This window comes from Rhincodon typus, chromosome 17, assembly GCF_021869965.1.
Source record: "Rhincodon typus isolate 14 chromosome 17, sRhiTyp1.1, whole genome shotgun sequence".
In the NCBI taxonomy this organism is placed as follows: Eukaryota; Metazoa; Chordata; class Chondrichthyes; order Orectolobiformes; family Rhincodontidae; genus Rhincodon; species Rhincodon typus.
The window spans coordinates 18247982-18269663 of NC_063348.1; the positions used below are offsets into that span (position 1 = coordinate 18247982).

Genomic DNA, 21682 nt, shown 5'->3' on the forward strand with positions numbered 1-21682 from the left:
ACTTTCTGTAAATTGAGTAACATCAAGGTATCTGATCACTTCTAAGAATTTGAGCTGTTCTGCCAGGTCAGTTCACCTCCTTGTGACAGCTCGTTCGTATTGAATTTGAGTGAGTCTAACAAAACAATCCCAGCTTTATCCATCAGCTGGTGTGCTTCTGAATCATGCAGCTCAGTAAAGATGAGATTTATCCAGAGCCTATTGTATGACCAAATAGCAAGCATCAGACCAGAAGAAGGAAAATTAGATTCTCAAGTGAAGAAAGCAGCAAAGTCAGAGTCATAGTCATGCAGCCTGGAAACAGACACTTCGGTCCAACCATGTTCCCAAATTAAACTAGTTCCGCTTGGCTGTGATTGGCCCATGTCCCTCCAAATCTTTCCTGTTCATGAACCTATCCAAATGTCTTTTAAACATTGTATCTTCATAAATCACTTTCTCTGACAGTTCATTTCACACACAAAAGACTGTCTGTGTAAAAGCAAAAGTTGCTCTTAATGTCCTTTTTAAATCTTTCTCCTCTCACCTTAAAAATATGTCCTCCTCGTTTTGAACTCCCTCACACCAGGGAAAATACTCTTGTTATTCACCTTATCTATGCCCCTCATGGTTTATAAACCTCAATAACTATTACCAAAATTATTCAGTCCACACATGCAACAAATATTCAGAGAATTCGATCTACTTCCAGGGTTAAAAATTGGAGGCAAGGGCAAATATCAACTTTTGGTACAGTGAAGACACAGCATTACCTAAAGAATTAGAAAATGCCCTACAAAATATTGTTACCAAGTAAAATTGAAAAGTTTAGAAGATGGTTTGAGAATGAACAACAGAAGATCAAATCAAAACAAACAAACGGTGAAATTCACAGCTGACCTTGGAGAAACCTGTGTGGGAGAGCCCACAGCAGGGGAGCAGCCAAGTGGCTAGTTTTAAACTGTGACCTTACCGTTTTTTGTAAATCTATAACAGTGAATAGAATGGTTTCTTTTTTGATTATTTGATTATTGAGATCTCTCTCTTGTTTTATATTTTTAAAGTTTAATCAAAGTTTAGACTGGAGCAGTGCTTTTCAGAATAGTAAGACTGTGTGCTATTTTCTGGGTCTGTTGATTGTTAAGGTGTAAATATGGCCGTGGTAGACTGTTGTGCTGTTCCTGTCAGATGTCAGAGTAGGGAGATTTTCCATGTGACAGATGATTATGTCTGCACGAAGTCTGTTTGTTGTGAATCCTATTGGTTAGAGTGGCAGTCCATAGATCATCATAGAATCCCTACAGTGTGGAAACAGGCCCTTTGGCCCAACAAGTCCACGCCAATCCTCAGAGCATCCCACCCAGATCCATCCCCTATAACCCACCTAATCTATATATCCCTGAACACTGTGGGCAATTTAGCATGGCCAATCCACCTAACCTGAATCTTTAGACTGTAGGACGAAACCCCGCAGACATGGGGAGATTGTGCAAACTCCACACAGACAGTCACCTGAGGGTGGAATTGAACGCAGGTCTCTAGTGCTGTGACGCAGCAGTGCTAACCTCTGAGCCACCGTGCTCAGGCAATGAGGGATTTACAGGAACTGGGGGGTGTGATGAATGGCAGTTGCAGGGAGGGAGATACACCCAAGATACAGTCAAGTAGATGGGTTACCACCAGGAAAGGTAGGAGAGGGAGGCAGTTGGTGCAGGAGTCTCCTGTAGCTATCCCCATCTCTAACAAGAATGGTCTTGTGGAAAATATAGAGGGTGATGGACTCTCAGTGGAATGGAGCACTGATGGCCAGGTTTCTGGTACCGAGACTGGCTCTAATGTAACAAGGGGTCCATCAGATTCCAAGCGATCGATTATGATTGGGGAATCTCTAGTCAGAGGCACAAACAGACGTTTCTGCGGCCAGAGAAGTTGGAATGATGTGTTGCCTCCACAGTGCCAGGATCAAGGATATCTTGGAGATGGTGCAGAATATTCTCAACGGGGAGAGGGACCAGCAGGAAGTCCTTGTACACATTGCAACTAACGACACAGGAAGAGAAAAGGCTGAGATTCTGAAGAGAGAATATAGGTAATTAGGCAGGAGTCTAAAAAGGAGGTCCTCGAGGGTGGTAATAGCTGGAATATCCCCCTGTGCTATGAGCTGGTGAGGGTAGGAATAGGAGGATAGAGCAGATGAATGCGTGGCTGAGGAGCTGGTGCAGGGAGAAGGATTGTCATTTTTGGATCATTAGAATCTCTTCTGGGGTAGAAATGACCTGTACAAGTAGGACAGATCCCACCTGAATTGGAAGGGGATTAATGTACTGGTGGGGAGATTTGCTAGAGCTGCTCGAGAGGATTTAAACTAGTAAGGCGGAGGTGTGGTGGGACCCAGGGAGATGGTGAGAAAAGAGATCAGTCTGAGACTGGTACAGTTGGGAAAAGGAGCAAGTCAAACAGTCAGGGCAGGCAGGAACAAAGCAGAGAACAAGGTAGGACTGATTAAATTTAAACTACACTTATTTCAATGCAAGAGGCCTAACAGGTAAGGCAGATGAACTCGGCATGGTAGGGAACATGGGATTAAGTTATCATAGCAATTACAGAGATGTGGCTCAGGAATGGACAGGACTGGCAGCTTTAATGTTCCAGGGTATAGATGCTATAGCAAGGATAGAAAGGGGGCCAAGAGAGGAGGGGGGAGTGGCATTTTTGATTAGGGATAACATTACGGCTGTACCTATGGAGGATATTATTTGGATAGAACTGAGAAATAAGAAAGAGATGATGACCTTATTGGGATTGTATTATAAGACTCCCTGCTCCCAATAGTAAGCGGGAAACTAAGAACCAAATTTGTAGGGACATGTCAGTTATCTATAAAAATAACAGGGTGGTTATGGTAGGGGATTTTAACTTTCCAAACATAGACTGGGACTGCCATAGTGTTAAGGGCTTGGATGGAGAGGATTTAAGTGTGTACAAGAAAATTTTCCAATTCAGTATGCAAATGTATCTATTAGAGAAACTGCAAGACCTGACCTACTCTTGGGAAATAAGGCAGGGCAGCTGACTGAGGTGTCATTGGGGGAGCGCTTTGGGGCCTGTAACCATAACTCTATTAGTTTTAAAATAGTGATGGAAAAGGATAGACCAGATCTAAAAGTTAATGTTCTAAATTGGAGGGAGGCCAATTTAGACGGTATTAGGCAAGATCTTTGAAAAGTTGATTGGCGGGGTGGATGTTCACAGGTAAAGGGATGGCTAGAAAATGGGAAGCCTTCAAAAATGAGACAACTGTTCCTGATAGGGTGAAGGGCAAGGCTGGTAGGTGTCGGGAAAGCTGGATGATGAGAGAAATTGAGGTTTTGGTCAAGAAAACAGAGAAAACATATGTCAGGTATAGACAGCAGGGATCGAGTAAATCCTAGAAGAGTATAAACGTAGTAGGAGTGTACTTAAGAGGGAAATCAGGAGGGCAAAAAAGGGTCATGACATAACTTTGGGGAGAATCCAAGGGTTTCTACAAATACATTTAAGGACTAAAGGGTAACTAGGGAGACAATACGACCCCTTAAAGATCAGCAAGGCTGCCTATGTGCAGAAATGCAGAAGATGGGGGAGATACTAAATGCGTATTTTGCATCACCCTTTAATGTGGAGAAGGATATAGAGGATACAGAACATGAGGAAATAAATAGCAACATCTTGAAAAATGTCCATATTACAAAGGAGGTGCTGAATGTCGTAAAACACATAAAAGTGAATAAATCTGTGGGACCTGTTCAGGTGTATGCTAGAACTCTGTGGGAAGCTAGGGAAGGGCCCTTGCTGAGATACTTGTATCATCGATAGCCACAGGTGAGGTGCTGGAAAACAGGAGGTTTGTTGACATGGTGTCACTATTTAAGAAAGGTGGTAAGGAAAAGCCAGGGAACTATAGACTAGTGAGCCCTACATCGGTGGTGGGCAAGTTGTGAAGGGAATCCTGAGGGACAAGATTTACGTGTATTTGGAAAGGCAAGGACTCATTTAGGGATAGTTAAAGTGGCTTTGCATGTGGGAAATCGTGTCTCACTAACTTGATTTGAGTTTTTTTTTGAAGAAGTAACAAAGAGGATTGATAAGAGCCGAGCGGTGAACGTGATATGTATGGACTTCAGTAAGGCGTTTGACAAGGTTCTTCAAGATAGACTGGTTCGCAAGGTTGGATCACATGGAATACAGGGACAACTGGCTATATGGATACAGAACTGGCTCGAAGGTAGAAGACAGAGGATGGTGATGGTGGAGAGTTGCTTTATAGACTGGAGGCCTGTGACCAGTGGTGTGCCACAAGGTTCAGTGCTGGGTCCACTGCTTTTTGTCATTTTATATAAATGATTTGAATGTGAACATAGGAGGTACGGTTAGTAAGCTTGCAGATAACACCAAAATCGAAGGTGTAGTGGACAGCGAAGAAGGTTACCTCAGAGTACAATGGGATTTTGATCAGATGGGTCAATGGGCTGAGGAGTGGCAGCTGGAGTTTAAGTTAGGTAACTGTGAGATGCTATATTTTGGAAAGGCAAATCAAGAAAGAATTTATACACTTAATGGTAAAATCCAGGGGAATGTTACTGAACAAAGAGACCTTGGAGTGCAGGTTCATAGTTCCTTGAAATTGGAGTCGCAGATAGATAGGATAGTGAAGAAAGTGTCTGTTATGCTTGCCTTTATTGGTCAGTCCATTGAGTACAGGATATCGGTTAGGCCACTTTTGGAATACTGCATGCAATTCTGATCTCCCTGGTGTAGGAAGGATGTTGTGAAACCTGAAAGGGTTCAGAAAATATTTACAAGGATGTTGCCAGGGTTGGAAGGTTTGAGCTATAGGGAGATGCTGAATTGAATGGGACTGTTTTCCCTGGAGCTGCGGGGTAACCATTAGAGAGGTTTATAAAATCATGAAGGGTATGGATAGGCTAAATAGACAAGGTATTTTCCCTGGAGAGGGGTAACTTTTTCACGCAGAGGGTGATACGTGTATGGAACAAACTGCCAGAGGAAGTGCTGGTGGACAGTAGTACAATTACAACATTTTAAAAGGTATCTGGATGGGTATATGAATAGGAAGAGTTTAAGGGATATGGGCCAAATGCTGGCAAATGGGACTACATTTATTTAGGATATCTGATCGGCATGGTCAAGTTGGACCAAAGGGTCTGTTTCTGTGCTGTACATCTCTCTGACTCTATGACCCTCTAATTGTAGTTAGAAGAAATAGATGAGCAGAAGCTGGAGTGAAGAATGAAGTGGATGGTGTCACATTGGAGCAAATCAATAAGTTTGTCTATTTTAAGACAAATGATACTAGAGGTAATGCAAAGGTTAGAAGGATAGAGATCGCCAGAAGGGATTTTTTTTTTTTTTTAAAGATGAAGGATGTTTTAACACCAACTCCAGCTTGTAATAAGGGACTGACTCAGAAGAAGGTAGGTTCTATTCATCTTTCTGTACGCCTCAGAAACCTGGACAATAGATAAAGATCCACGGAAGAAATCCACTTTTGAAATGTGGATGCTAAGATGTGCACTAAAAATTCCAAACACTGTCCATATGGCAAATGCAAGGACACTTACTATTGCAAGAACAAAAAGACCTCTACAAAAGTGACTTTCAGAAAATGTGGATCATTTGATCAGAGTTGAAAAGGCACGGAAAAGTACACTAACAGACAGAGGCATTGATTGAAGCATTGTTGGATGGGTAAGTGTTACACAATGATTACAGAAGAGCTACCGTGGAAATGTGAGGATGGGACAAGATAGATGGGTGTGACACAGCCGGTCTCCTGGCAGGAGTAACTACAAGCAGGAGCATATTGGGCAAAGGGGTTTATCTGTCAGAGAGATATTATGGGGCAGAGTATTTCAGGCTTGAGCTTTATTTTAGAGGCTATATTATGTTGGGCTAGAGTATACTGTGCAGAACTGGTACATCAAGTGATGGGGATACTGCTCAGAATGCACAATGAATGGCGGGCTTACATCAGGCAGACGTACCTCTTATTTTTCTATGCCTCCTGATGTGGACGTATTAGTACTGAGGTTAGAATAGGCTATTCAAAATATCTTTGTCACAAAAGCAAACATCAGTACATATCCTGTAATCCCACCCTCCTTAATTTGAGCTCGTGCACTATTTTCTAACAATTCCATTCTTGGTACCCCTGCCTAGCACCCACTTTAATCCCGACCCCCCCCACCCCCGCCTCTCAACTCCTCTATTGATCTTGCCCTGACCACCTCCCTATTCCAATCCAACTCTCTCCTATTTCTTCTCTATCCAACACTTGTGCTGCCCTGATCCTATCCTCTTCCTGCCTGGCCTTGACTCCTCCTCCTTGTCTTCTTCCTCACCCTTTCTCTTCCTCACCTTTTTCCTTCTCTCCATCTTTCTCTTCTGCCTTGCTCCTCCCAAAGCCTCACCTAAATTCTACTCTGGTTTTAGAATGGACAGACAGCATTTACCTACCTGTGACATTCTCTCTCCACAGAGACAGATTGAGTGAGGGGATGGCTGAACTGTTACAGTACACAAAGTCATCGGGATATCGATTCCGTGAGAAGACATCCACTGGGATTCTCTGAATCCTGGTGTTGTCACATATGATTCTGGACAGGGTGACTTTGCTCAGCTCTTCTCTCTGCTGGCTAGTAAACACACCTTCACTTTCCCACCAAAACCTGAGGAGAAAAATACAGATAAGTAAGGTCCAGGACTTGGAATAAAGCACAACTTAGAAAGTAGAATACAATAGATGCTGAAAATCTTAAATAATAAAACCAGAAAGTGCTGGAAGTATTCAGCAGCTCTGACAGCAGTTGTGGAGAGAGAGAGAAGCAGAATGTCTGAGGTGAATGAACTTACATTAGAACTGGGAAAAGTGAGAAATGTTAACAGATTTTGTGCAAGGAGTGGGTGGCATAAGGACAAAGGAAGATCTGTAACAGAGTGCAAGACAGGAGAGATGAAATGACAGAATATTAGTATTATAGAACAAAGGGAATGGTAATGGACAGAAAAAAAGCAGCATAAAATTGACCTGAGAGTATATGCGCTTAAGAGGAAAAACAAAATTACACTTGCTGATACAGTAATTAGAAGCTCAGTTTTATAATGTGTTTAGGACCACTGGAGACATCCACATTTGTTTGATTAAGTCAAATGGTTGCTGGAGAAGTTCAGTCCAATATGTCAGCTGACCTTGTTTTGAAAGGTGCCTGGAATAATGTTTTGCCGTTATGACCCCTTTTCGGAGCTTTACAATAGCTGTGATCCCAGACCTATGGGAGTGGGATAGGGAGTTGTGACACTGGCGAGGGTGATCTGATGGAAATTGGGCCTAGTTGGACTGAAGGAGCCATGGGTTTCATTCACTGAGTTTTTAACTTACAGCACATTCTTCCCTCATGACTTTAAGCAGCATTCAAGGTTCAGCTGGTTATACATAGCTTTTAGCTTTTGCTAGCTTTTAGTAATTGGTCAGACGTCTGTGGTAGTCATTGTTGCCTTGGAGCTCATGACCACAAAATGCCGGCTCATCACCCACTGTTTGGGAAGCCTTACCTCAAAGGTTTGTTTACTTTGTCTCAGTAGGGCTGTCTGAAGTTTTTCCACTTGTTTTGTATATCTATAAATCACTGGAGATTGATAATATTTGTGGTGGGAGTAAGTACCTGATGATTTTGCTTTGAGGGTGCACTATGATTTCTGTTGTCAGGACATTATGGATCTTGAAAATTGATCCTTGTCGTTAAATGTCGGCCCAGTTTCGTGTAATATTTTCAACACGCTGTTTTCTATTGTCATGTTGTTTGTTAGTGGATCCACGGATGAGCATGTCATTCATGTGGCATTAACACCTTCTACATCTTCTAGTGTCTTAAACATTGTCTTTGGAAAGTCCCCAGTGTGGATGTGGTTGCAAAAGTAACACCTTTGAAATAACGATATCTAAAGAGTGTTCTGAGGTTGGCTAAAGTTTGGACTCTTCATCTGTTTGTGAGCATAGCTCGTGTTCACAGATGCCATTGGGTGTATTTCTCCTGATTCTGTCTTGTTCAAATGTGTTAAGGTAATGTAATTTCTAGTAGATCCATCCAGTTTGGGAACTGGCACTATAATGGAGCACCAGATGATGTGGGTTCTGTGACAAGTGAAATAACCTGCTCTGAAGCATCATCTTAATCCCACTTCTCCTTTTATAGAAGTGGTTGTAAACAAACAGATGGGCTTAACATTTACTTTGTGTAGTGTTGCTTGCAGCATTCAGGTTTTCAAGGCTTTGGAAACATTTTGGAAATTGGCATTTTAAATTTATTTCCAGATTCCGGTTTGTTGATTTCATCCTCATTTTCCAATGTAGAAGAAAAGACCTATTGCAGACTTACCTACCTAACTGGTTGTGTGGATAACTAGTTGAATTTCTGAGATTTCTCTGCCTTTTTGCCTTGTAACATCATCTGAACTTAATCTTTTACTTTTTAAGGTTGATTCCTCCTGGACCTTGAAGTTTGCCAGGTGAAAACTGCTGGATAATATTTTGCAACTATTCAAGCCCATCCAACAGAACAATAAGTATCGCTATTGTGTTTAATTTAAAATTGGTACGATATCCATTGAATTCAATATTAGCCCCCTAATATTGTTGTTTATTTTTTGTAATTTTTTTTTCCACATGAAAAGTGATTTCTAGTATAGGGCTTTCTTTAAGAGCTTCTGCCTAATGGTTTATAAACGGAGGCTTTTTGAAATGATCCATTGTTTTAAAACAACTGCTATTGTTGCAGCCATGAGTTTTGATAGTGTTGGTGTAAACATTTTGCCTGTGGGCATCCTGAAACCATGAGAACCTTGCAAAGTGATATTCGGTGCTTTATCAGCATAGTTCCAATGTTGTTCCAGTGTGCTTTTGGTTTTGTTCCTCCCGAGATGTATAATCTTCAAAGCACTTTGTTCTCAGCTTAGCTGTCTGGGGCCATCTACATTTTGGATAGTGGCTGGGTGGTGTAGGGTGAGTTCATTGCTCATCTGAGTTGCAGTCCATGTCTCCCTTGATGCTGCCTAGACTGGTCGCTGGGTTTGCTCGCACGGTTTCCTTCTTGCGAACTTACTGTTGGCCTGGCCTTGAGGTCAATTTGCTGCTACTGCTGGCCTTCTCTGCAGGCTTCTCCTCGCTGCTTACTGCCATTTTCTCTGGATCTGGTCACCAAAGCTCCCCCTTGTTATGTTTCCCTTCTTGTCTTTTTTTCCTCCACCGACCATATGTGGCAGCGGTTTCCAAAGCCGGAATTCAGTACTAGGAATGGTGTAGCATGTCCAGCTTAGAGGGAATGTTGTTGATCACCGTTTTGGAATTTTTATTTTAAAAGGAGTTTTTGACTGAACGAGACTGAGACGGGGATAAACTATTTACTTATGTATTTGGTAATAAGTGTTGAGCTTCTCTGGTGGCTTCTTCCATCAGGTCTCAGACCATGTGATCTGACATCAGCATGACATGATTCCTTCTGCACAGGCTCAGTAGCTTTGAGAACATCAGTACATTTAACCCTTTATAGCATTGATGACTATCAGTGAGCTTAGTTCATCACTAATTAGCCCTAGTGGAATGGATGGGGCTCTAGTGCTAAATATACAGAGAATACATAATCCCTGCAGGAACACAGTTCAAATTCAGGGAGTTCAGGCACCACCGGGAATGTCTGTCACTGAAATTTGGAATTCTTCTCTTCAGCTTCCAAAAATCAAGAAAATTAATGCTTTGAATGATAGGGTGGTTCTTGTTGAATGTATAGATGGGCTGGATGAAGTTTTGCTTTTTAAACTCTGGCAGTATACTTGAATACTTCTGAGAATCTCTAAAACATTGATCTTGGCAACCAGTTTCACAATCATTCCATATATTTTCTGTTATTTTGTTTTGGTGTTGGCTAATTGTTGGATTTAGGCATGTATGGTATGTCCTCTTGCAGACCTTGGATCAAACCAGGAAGCCTATATGTGTAATTTGACTTCGATGCAGCTAGGATGAAAACTAACACATTAACGAGTGTAAAATGTTTAAAAACTTTGCAGGACATTGAAATTAGTCTCTGACTCACTCTAACCTAACCAATCTGCCCTGGCCAAGCACTGGGAATCCCAATACAAACCTGTCTCCATCCCTCAAAACTTGGAATTGCTTTCCAAGAAGGCAGGCCAGGAGTTCTCCAACCCGAGCTCGAGGCAACAATGGCTCAGCTATTGCACCGACCCACGTGTCTATATTGGCAGGTGTCTTGTACACTGATAGGAGCTTCTTGGCCAAGAATGTGCTGTTAAATATTTGTATTAATTCAGAGAGATTTCTGGCTTCCTGTAGTCCACAGAATCGTCTCCAAGAGCCGTAACCTACACAAAAAATAAAGGATATTCAAATTGTTCTTTTGAAAGAGAAAGGAAAGAACTTCCTTCTGTATAATTTCATAGTGGTCTGGAAGCATAATGCTAGTTTCTGGCCTTATCCCTGCTTTGTCAACAATATGTCTCAGGAAGCAAATAGATGCCTGGAAAATTCACATTTGTCATTGAGGGTATGCCTTTTGGCTAGAAAGTGTTTCAAAACCCCTCGATTGTCCCCCATGTATCAGTACGCCATATGATCCCTTCTAAACCTTTTGATTGGAAATAGAGAGTTGGAAGATTTCTAGAGCTGTGATGATCTGAAATGGCAATCTGTTAAAACAAAATCTCTCAAATGATGTGATAAATATTGTAGGTAGCCTTGCTCATCTCAGAACTCGTTGGCATCGGATTTCGTTAACAAAAATACTTTTAGACAATTTGGCTAAGCTCTTATTGACAGTAAACATAGGGTACATTTCCCTCATTACTAATAATGTTATGTTAGGCCAGTATATATTATGCTGGACCCTTTGGGTTTGGGTACAGTAACAATGCCTACACAGCACTTTGTTGGATTGGTCACTAGAATGTGTGGAACTTAATGTAACAAAAACATTAACTCTTTTAGATCCATTACCTTATACAAGAGTTCACGACATTTTTTCAAGTTTTGCTTTGTCTACAGATTTTGAAATTGTGCACTATATGCATCACAGTCCGGATACTTAATATGTTAGGAAGTGCAGGGGTTCCGATGCTGATTCCTGACTACAAACCTCCCGTTAGTCTGAAAAAGGACTGTTCCCCAACTACTCTATTTTTCTGTTGCTCAGCCAATTTTGTATCTATGTTGTTACAATTCCTTAAGTCCCACGAGTTCAAACTTTATTCAGAAGTCTGTCCTACATTACTTTATCAAATACGTTTTGGGAGTCTATATACACAACATTAATGATATTAAGACAATTAACACTCTTGGCCCAGTCTTACCAGAAATTGAATAAGTGTCAACTGTGGCAAGTTTCATGGAGTGTTTCTCTCTTCATGAAGGTGCATGTGGTCACTGCCCATGGAATGTGTTCTGAAATGTTGGTAACTGATGAATGTCTGGAGGAGCAAGCATTGACCTGGAATCACCAGATTACTGCTCTGACTTTCATGTCGAGATTGTTACCATTTAATTTCTGTGGTGGTGGGAGAATGGGAAGCCATACTGAGGAGGTGAGATTACATAATAATGAGGATTTAAGTACAAGTTAATCCATTCAAATAGACCTCCTGCCATTCATCAGCTAGAATCTCATCTTGCCAAACAACACTTGGAAATTCGGACATTTTGCTCTCAATGGTGGGAAGCACTCATTCCCAATCTCATGATTCTCCTACCTTTTTTGCCATAGTTCAGTGTTCATGGGCTGGGAAGATTTTGCTCTCTGTGTTGCCTTTTTAAAAATAACCCGAGCAACCTAAATTAACATGACTTGTCCTTAATATATTGGTGCTGATTTTTCCTAATTATCATTCATTTGCCTATTGGTGATACTTGATTTCAGAAAATTATGGAGCATGCCTCCACAATTTCTACCCGTACTTCCCTCATTAACTTTGAATGCATCTTATGTGATATCTTATATACTTCAAATACTGCACAGGCACTTTACTTAATACCTCCTTTCTTTCAATTCTAAGCCCATTAGGTGTCTACATTGCTTCCTCTTGCACCATAAAGTTTCTTTGGTAAATGCAGATGGAAAGTATTAAATTAGTCCTTCAAATTGTCACTAGCGATTGTGCATAAATTTCCTTTTTAGTCCCTAATCGGTTTTCTTCTCCTTTTACTATCTGGTTGTACTATTTAAATGCTAATAGGAGACATTAGACTGTTGTCATATTGCTGCTGTGGTAGCTTGCTGTGTGCAAACTGACTGTCATATTCACTATTACAACAGCGACCTCACTTCAAACAAGAACTTCATTGCCTGTGAGATTATGAAATGTGTTAAATCCATGTAAAACTTCCTTTTCATACTTACTGTTCCATTGCTATTTACCAAACGTATGATCAAAACTGTATTCACTAGAGTTTGGAAGAATAGAGGTGATCACCTAGAAACTGAAAAGTCCAACAGGGCAGGACTTATACAGTTAATGGTAGGGCCATGGGAAGTGTTATTGAACAGAGAGCTATGTGTGCAGGTGCATAGTTTGTTAAAGGTGGAGTCACAGGGAGACCGGGTAGTGAAAAAGGCGTTTGGTATGTTTGCCTTCATTGATCAGTGCATTGAGCATAGGAGTTGGGATGTCATGTTGCATCACATTGGCGAGGCCACTTTTAGAATACAGTGTACAATTCTGTTGCGCTTCCTATAGGAAGCATATTGTTAAACTTGAGGGTGCAGAAAAGATTTACAAAGATGTTGCCAGGACAGGATGGTTTGAGTTATAAAGAGAGGCTGAATAGGTTGCGGTTTTTATCGCTGGAATATCGGAGGCTGGGGGGTGACCTTTATAGAGGATTATAAAACCATGACGGGTATGGATAGAGGGGATGGCCAAGGCCTTATTCTTAAGGTGGGGGGAGTCCAAAACCAGAGAGCATAGGTTTAAGGTGAGAGGGGAAAGTTTTAAAAGGGACCTAAAGGGCAACTTTTTCACACAGAGGGCAGTGTCGTATGGAATGATCCACTAGAGGAAGTGGTGGAGGCTAGTACAATTACAACATTTAAAAGTCATCTGGATGGGTATATGAATAGGAATGGTTTAGAGGGATAATGGCCAAATGCTGGCAAATGGGACTAAGTCAGATTGGGATGCCTGGTTGGCATGGACGCGTTGGACTGAAAAGTCTGATTGTGTTTTATGACTGTATGGCTATACAGGGTAGATGAAGGAAGCACGTTTCCAATTTAAATGATCAGCCATGATCATAATGAATAGCGGAGCAGGATGAAGGGCTGAATGGCCTACTCCTGCCCCTATTTTCTATGTTTCTATGCTGACCTGTGGTTTGATAGCCCCCAACTTGAAGCACTGTGCATGTATTGTTAAGCTTTAGCATTATCATTGCCCCTCTAATTGCAAGACAAGTCTCTACAAATCCCTTGCTTGAAGGAAGAGTAAGCAATCTATTCTCAGAGTGTTCATTTCACACCCTCTTTACCAGTTAGCCTTGGGGAATGAAGCAGTTTCTGGAGTCTGCACATGTACAGTTAAACGTGGAAATGCAGAAGCAATGTTGGTCATTTTATACTTCTCCAGAGGATAATCTCTGAGGCACCCAAGGACAGCCCAACATCTAAACAGTTTACTGGAATAAGTTGGAAGACAATGTAAAGATGGATGTTGCTTTGCAATGTTATTGTAAAGTTGTTGGACTTGGTCATGCTGTCTGTGAACTTGGTTTATCTGCTGATACTCACTTGGTAGCCCGTGATCTCTCCCTCGCTGGAGATTTAGTGCTGCCAGATCCAATGCTAAGGATTCCTTGGGCTGAAACAACTTTTCTGTCAGCTCTTCTGGCATCATCTGTGTTTGTGTTTGAAGCTTGGCAGAGTTCAGTATAACTCCTCGAATGATAGGGTCAATACCTCCTGCAGTTTAATGCAATACCCTTAGTTGGAGTATCAGGCAGTGAGGATGACACTGAAATAGACACTTGGTTAGAGTTCCAAACAAATTGGCAGATATTTGAGCAGACAAGGTGTAGAGCTGGATGAACACAGCGGGCCAAGCAGCATCAGAGGAGCAGGAAGGCTGACATTTCGTGTCTAGACCTTTCTTCAGAAATGGGGGAGGGGAAGAGGATTCTGAAATAAATGGGGAGAAAGGGGGAGGTGGATAGAAGATGGATAAAGGAGAAGGCAGGTGGAGAGGAGACAGACAGGTCAAGGAGGCAGGGTTGGAGTCAGTAAAGGTGATTGTAGGTGGGGAATAGGTCGGCCCAGGGAGGACGGACAGGTCAAGGAGGCGGGATGAGGCTATTAGGTAGGAGATGGGGGTGGGGCTTGAGGTGGGAGGAGTGGATAGTTGGGAGGACAGGTTAGGGAGGCAGGTATGAGCTGGGCTGGTTTTGGGATGCGGTCGGGGGAGGGGAGATTTTCCGACCCCACTACCAATGACGTTTTTCCTTCCCTACCCTTATCTGCTTTCTGGAGGGACCACTCTCTCCGTGACTCCCTTGTCCGCTCCACACTCCCCTCCAGCTCCAACACACCCGGCACTTTTCCCTGCAACCGCAGGAAGTGCTACACCTGCCCCTGCACCTCCCCCTCACCCCCTCTTTGACCTGTCTGTCTCCTCTCCTCTATCCATCTTCTATCCGCCTCCCCCTCTCTCCCTATTTATTTCAGAATCCCCTTCCCCTCCCCCATTTCTGAAGAAGGGTCTAGACCTGAAACGTCAGCTTTCCTGCTCCTCTGATGCTGCTTGGCCTGCTGTGATCATCCAGCTCTCCACCTTGTTATCTCAGATTCTCCAGTATCGGCAGTTCCTACTATCTCTGCAGATATTTGAGCAGCCCTGGGCTACAGCATAAAGCAACTGGGGGTGGGGGGGAGGCGACAGTGAAACAGCCCCCATGTTAGAGGACTGAACAGTGGGGGTGGCAGTGAAACAGCCCCCATGTTAGAGGATTGAATGGTGGGGGTGAATTTTCCCTTTTTACCTCCTTCTAAAACACAGATGTTAGCAGATCAGGCTCTTATTTCAAACAACATCTGCTGGGGAAATGCCCCCACACCATCATGGCTGTTTGCCAACTAGTGGCAGGAGGCGAAATGGTCTGGCACATGTGGCCTTTTCAACCTCGCCAATTTTGTACCTTCTCTTCAGAAGCGCCTCCGTAATAAGATGTCCTCTTAACTGCATTGGGAATTTCCACTTCAGGTGTTGGGTAAACACTTTCCCTGCATCCTTACCTCTTGGTCACCTCTTGATAAAAATGGTGTCAGGTGACTGACGCTGGTGTGGTGCAGGGTCTGGATTTGGAATAGCATCCAACATCAGGGTTCTAACCCGAAAGAAAACTCCAGCCTGAGAAGTTTGCATACAGGATGAGAAGAGCATTGCATTTGCTGACTAACCCTCTCTGTTCAGATTTACAGATGAACATGACAGTTTGAGTAAAAAAATTACAAATCTGGCAGTGTCTCTGGGACCAAGTGGCAGGTACGCAATAAATCCAACATTAACGGATTTTGCTCCCAGTGCATTGACCTGATTCTATACGTGAACTTGTTAAAATGTGTAACTTTTAGTTGATTTTCTTCTTACCTTCTTCAATAATTCTCCAGGGAGAGAAGAATGATTTGTGCAGAGAGATGCTGGGGTAGGCTGGGCTCTCTCTGTAGTCTTCATTTAGTCGAAACACTGTCGGGTGGATGGTAACGTGAGCAAAACGAAATGCTGCTGTGGCAAATACGTTAGAAATCCGAGGGTCAACTGTTTCATCGTAACCCTTGTAAGGAGGCAGCTGCTGCTTTGTGGCGTCTGGCCCGAGAATTCTAGGTACATATTCCTTCCAGTTTATAACCTATGGGAACAGGAAGGGAAGTTCAAGTCAGATTTCCTTCTCCCACCATTTACCAGCACAAAACGTAGATGCTTAAAACAAAATGGCTTCTCAACATTGTTAATATAGACCCGAAATTCAGTTAGGATTAGTCTTTTGCTGGATCTCCTTCTTTCCTTATGTACTTCAATTTTTTTTATTTGCATTGTCATAATCTCTGTTCTTGCTGACCATTTTTAATCTGTTTACAGGGTGAGTATGTTGCCACTAGGCCAGCATTTGTTGCTCATCCCTAATTGTCCAGGCAGCAGGTAAAAGGCAACCTTATTATTGTGGGGCTGGTGTCACATGTAGACCAGACCAGGTAAAGATGGCAGATTTCCTTCTCTAAAGGACATTTTTAACTTGTATTGACACACCGGCAGGGACACATTACTTATGGTATTATAATGTAATATTTTTAATGCAGAATTATAGATAGCAGAAACTTTTATTATGGATTGGGTAACCAGTGGCATCCTCACTGAATTACACTTGTTTAAACAACATATACAGTTCTACTTTACAGATCAAGTGATAGATGATGCTATGAAAATAGGTCTAAAAATATCAGTGCAATTGCAAGGAGGAGCTTTACAAAGGTAACACTCTGAGTTTCTATTGGTGATCAGAAAGATCCATAAAAACACCTGGAAGGTTCTCCAAAGGCCAGCTCAAAGTAAGAATTAACTTCAGGATTAGCAGGCTTCAACTTAGATAATATAGTTAGGAGCCCCAAGAGTTTCTTGACCAGCTTATTGGAAGATGCCTAAGCATAGGACATGAGTGTGACTCTTCGAAAGAAGAACTCTGAGAGGCTCATTGAGTCATTTAGTCATCTTCTGCAATTAAACCTCTAGAAAGGATCTTCTTGTCAAGAAAAATGGCCATACTATTAATACATTATTTGAGGATAGACGCAAGCATGAAGTTATGGTGACAGGCCAAAAAAATTAAATGCTTTGGGTGCAGCCAGCGCTATTGCAATGGTTAGCAAAGTACACCAAACTAACAAAAGCTGTAACAGATGCAGTTTGCTGCATATACTCAAACTGTAAGAAAAGTGGTATCAAGGTACATTAGGCATGTATTGTAGGAAATCTGGATCCAAAAGCCATGCCAGTTGTCAGCAAGTAACCACTAACCAACAAGATGGAACAACACCACAATAGTGGCATCAAGGGAATTGCTCTTTCCTCCTCTGTCGGTTCTTTTGGAAAAAAATCACACTCATAACTTTTCCTGTGACATGTTGCAGAAGCCTAGTCCGTAGACTCTTGGGTTATTAACTGTATGACTTCAGTGGGAATCTGTTAATCCTGAGTTAATTCTAATTTGATCTGGGTGTCAAAGATGTTTTTGATCTTTTATTTTAAGAAGGTATACCAATGCAAACGTATCACAGGTTCGGAGTCTGCTAAGCAAAAGGCAAATGTTAGAAGATGGTATAAAGTGATCAGAAACTTTTACTACCATTGATATCATATGTCCTGCAAAGGCAGGATAACACACTCACTAAAAGTTAAAATTAATATGGAAACCAATATGTCACCACTATGCAGCCTGAAAGAAGTGCAATGGAGTTCCACTTGCTGAGGTACAACATTTGAAAGGCCATCTCGCAACTTAAATCAGCAATTCTATATTGGCAGAATCACACTGGAGTGCCAGTATACAATCTCACTTTGACATCCTGGTAGATACTTATTGTTGCAAAATTGGGTGGTTTGGAAGGCAGGACATTAGAAGCTGGAGGTTTGTAAAATGCTATTGGGAAAGCAGCGTGTGGTTCCTTTTAAAACACGATGTGCTTTCTCTATGCTGAGATATCCAAAAAGGATGTCTGTGGGTTTATAGGTGCATACAGCAACTGAATTGAAACATTTTTATCAAAGGGCTATACTGTTAGCAGGCGAAGCAGCATTTTTACCAAGACAAGGTATTTTTTTTTTTTTTTTTTTTTTTTTTTTAAAATTTAGCCAAGTAATTTAAACAAGGCCCTTAGATACGAAAAACCAAATAGATTTAAATCTAATGGTTTTGACAACATAGGACCAATTGTATTGTAAGAAATTGATATATCAACAAGGATCTAAAAGATGAGGGCATTTGGAAAATTGGGGGAGAGCCAAGAGAACAGCTTTCAGCTTTAAAAGAAAGAATCTCTGGTATCACGGAATTCTCTAAGCCTTACAGTAGGCTCAATCTAAATTTAAAGGTACCTACAGCACAAGTAGTTAATGTTCCTGACAGGAGAATTCGATGGAGAAGGTGTTCATGACAGAAGGGATCACCAAGAAGGCATTCCTGACAGGAGAATTCATTGAAGACGCAAAACATTCCAGAGGATGTAACCTGGCTGTAATTGCGAGAGACTAAAATCTAATGTTTTAAATTTTATTTTATATAAGTGGGACTTATGTTAATTGGAACAGCATACCAGTACAATCTTGTTTTATTCGGCAATAGTTAGTAGTTATAAGGGGTTTATTTGGTTTGTTAATAGTTTAACAATGAGCAAACTAACTAGAGTTAGATAAATAAATTGTTACTTGTTGATTATAAAGAGAGTGTCAGGGGTTTGATTTTATTTAAACACTCCTTCATAACCAATTGAGCTTAGGATGAGGTGCACCTCTCTGGGTGTTTTGGCTTTAGTTGTCAGATGGGGGTTGACCTCTGCTTTATAACACTATGCAGTGGTAGAGCTTAACGTAAACACAGGTCTCGGGGTGGTCTGAAAGTATTAAAGAAGTACCTAAAAAGATTTGTTCATTTTGGGAATACAAGGGTGAACTTGGTATATCACAAGTATTGATGTACAAGAAGGCTAGCATTTGGTGGTGGGCTGAATCAGGATATCCCATGATTCAATGCATGTGAAGGACACCAAATAGAGTCATACAGCACAGAACGGGCCCTTCAGGCCAGTTTGTCCATGCTCAAAAGGTTTCTTAATCTGAAATCATAGAATCCCTACAGCGTGGAAGCAGGCCATTTGGCTCATCAACTCTATACAGCAACCCATCCTTGCATTTCCCACTCTCTACACTATGGGCAATTTAGCATAGCCAATCCACCTAACCTGCACCTCTTTGGACTGTGGGAGGAAACTGGAGCACCCGGAGGAAACCCATTCTGAATTGGAGAGAATGTGCAAGCTCCACGCAGACATTCGTCCTAGGGTGGAATTGAACTTGGGTCCCTGGCGCTGTGAGGTAATAGTGCTAACCATTGAGCCACTATGCCACCCAACTAGTCCCATTTGCCTGTGTTTAGCCCATATTCCTCTAAACCGTTCCTATTCGTGTACCTGTCCAAATGTCTTTTAAATATTTGCAATTGTATCCACTGCGACCACTTCCTCTGGGAGATGTTCAACCCAGCAATGGAGGAGACGTCTACATCTGCACAATATTCCATCCAATCCTTAGACTAAAACAGCAACAAATCAATCCCCAATGCACGGGGAAGATTACATCTTTGTGACATTTCTCTAACTTTCTCAATGTTTGACAACTTAGCAACAATAAGCATCACTGTTGCTGACATGTTGAATGCTATTTTCGGCATAATCACTGGCCTAGATTAGTGTGTGTCTGGCAATAGACTGCAATGCCCTGGCATACCATTTCCAGACACACACAATAAGTGGGAAGTGACCCCATATTATGACATCGCCCCACCATCCACACACAAATAGCACAGCAAATGATATGTGCTATCAAATAAATAGTCATTAATTATTGAGCAACAAAGCAAGACTTTCACACTACATTGCTGAGTTTTCATGCAACCTCAATTGAAAAGGGAATTCCATCACAGGCCTGCAAAGACGAGTATGAACAACTTTACCCAGCAGCCATTTGTCCAAACAGTCTGTGAGAGAGGACATTCTTCTTCAAAGACAGGGGAGAATGAAAGGGATACACAATGAGTGAACAGGTGGAGAACTACCAGATTGCACATCAGACAGAGAATGCAAGTTATAAATACAAATATGAATTCTTGCATATCTGCAAATGTTTCTGAAATGTGCAACCAGCCCAGGTCATACAAAATGATTACTGGTCATGATTCTACAGTGAAGGAAACTAGCTCAGACTATTAAACTGCAAATCATTCACACACAAAAAAGGGGAAAAATACTCGATGATGATAATAGTTCAGTGATGCTGAGCATTAGAAACTAAAATCGAGACAGCTGAATTCACAGACAACTGCAACGGAGAACATTGCATACCTCTCCAGATGGGTATCGTGGTTGTTAGGATGAATTATCAGACCTCCAAGTTGTTACACTCAAGTTTGAAATATTAGTCTTCTAAACTATATTTTGCCTGTTCATATAACTAGAATATCAGACAATGCGGGTGATACAGAAACAGACCCTGGGTTAAAGTATGGGACAGTGAGGTAATGAAATAGTGTTTAAAGATGCATTCACTGATCTTGACCTCTCACACAAGTTCATTACAATATTTCACTTCTCATCCAGTTTGTTGCAGGTATTGGCTGTTTTGTCACTGCCTTGGCAGTATGTGTTGTGAGCGCCTCCTCACTTCCAGGTGGGAAGTAGTCCCCTCTCCTCCATTGCACTTCTTGCACCAAGGTGTCCAGTACGTGCATCAGAGAAACTTGGTCTAACCATTTGGCTGGTTCCACCATTTTTCAACATTCCAACTGCTTAATAACTTACACCACTTCCAGCTCTTAATGCCACCTTGCCTTTAAGAGGTGGTAGCTGTTAGTGTGTTTTCACAAAATTACACATACCTAAAAATAAGACAGGATATTCAGCCCGTCATCATTAATCTATAGTTAAAAAGGGAGGTCCCAAGATTAATGACAATAAGAACATGATTTTTAGTAACGACAAATGGCTTTACAAATCCCTATAGGGAAGCTCTAGAATCTGATAGGCATTTGTACTGTCCTCATTTATGGTGTACACTCCTACTTTTCATTCATGGAATGTGGATGTTACTGGCAAGGCCAGCATTTATTGGCCACCTTTAATCATCCTTGAGAAGGTGGTGATGAGCTATGTTTTGAATCTGCTCTGGTCCTTGTGATGAAGTGCCACAGTGCTCTTAGGGAGGCAGTTTTAGGATTTTGACCCAGTGATAGTGAGGGATGTATTAACACCTCAGGATAGTGTGTGGTTTAGAGGGGAACTTGCACGTATTGGTGTCCCAATGTATCTGTTGCCCTAGTTATTCAAGATGGTTGATGTTGTGGGTTTGGAAAGTACTGTTGTAGAAGCCTTAGCAAATTGCTGCAGTGCATTTGTACATACTACTTCTGCTGTATACTATTGATGGAGGGAATGAATATTTAAGGTAGTCAATGGATCAGAAGGAATGCTTCGTCCAGAATGGTGTTGAACCTCTTGTGTTGTTGGGGTTGCATTCATCCAGGCAGGTGGAGAGTTTTCCATCACACTGCTGACCTGTGCGAGGTGGATGAATAATCACAAATATATAAAGAAAATACTTGGCAGGTGTTGAGTGGAACATTTTGCAACATGTCATAGGAAAACAAGCCTGTGCATAAGAGTTCTTAGCCCCTTTTATGGAGCTATACTTGAGAGAGAGAGTTTTTGTGGTATCCTTTTTCCTTTTCTTTTGTAGTATGTTGTAATTATCACTTGTGTGGCTTCTTAATTTTCAATATTACTTGTGATAAAATTCACACCATTGTGGTTTTTAGGTGAAAATTCTC

At 41.7% G+C, this 21682-nt stretch overlaps 1 protein-coding gene across 1 annotated transcript in view; it reads right to left on the minus strand.

Moving 5' to 3' along the window:
- LOC109928222 (eosinophil peroxidase-like) overlaps window positions 1–21682 on the minus strand; it is a 65572-nt gene that overhangs the window by 8954 nt on the left and 34936 nt on the right. The window contains exons 10-13 of the mRNA XM_048607306.1: window positions 15682–15940; window positions 13830–14000; window positions 10179–10416; window positions 6496–6707 (exon numbers count right to left, since the gene is read on the minus strand). Of these exons, the coding sequence (XP_048463263.1) occupies window positions 6496–6707; window positions 10179–10416; window positions 13830–14000; window positions 15682–15940 (880 nt within the window). The remainder of the gene's footprint in view (window positions 1–6495; window positions 6708–10178; window positions 10417–13829; window positions 14001–15681; window positions 15941–21682) is intronic.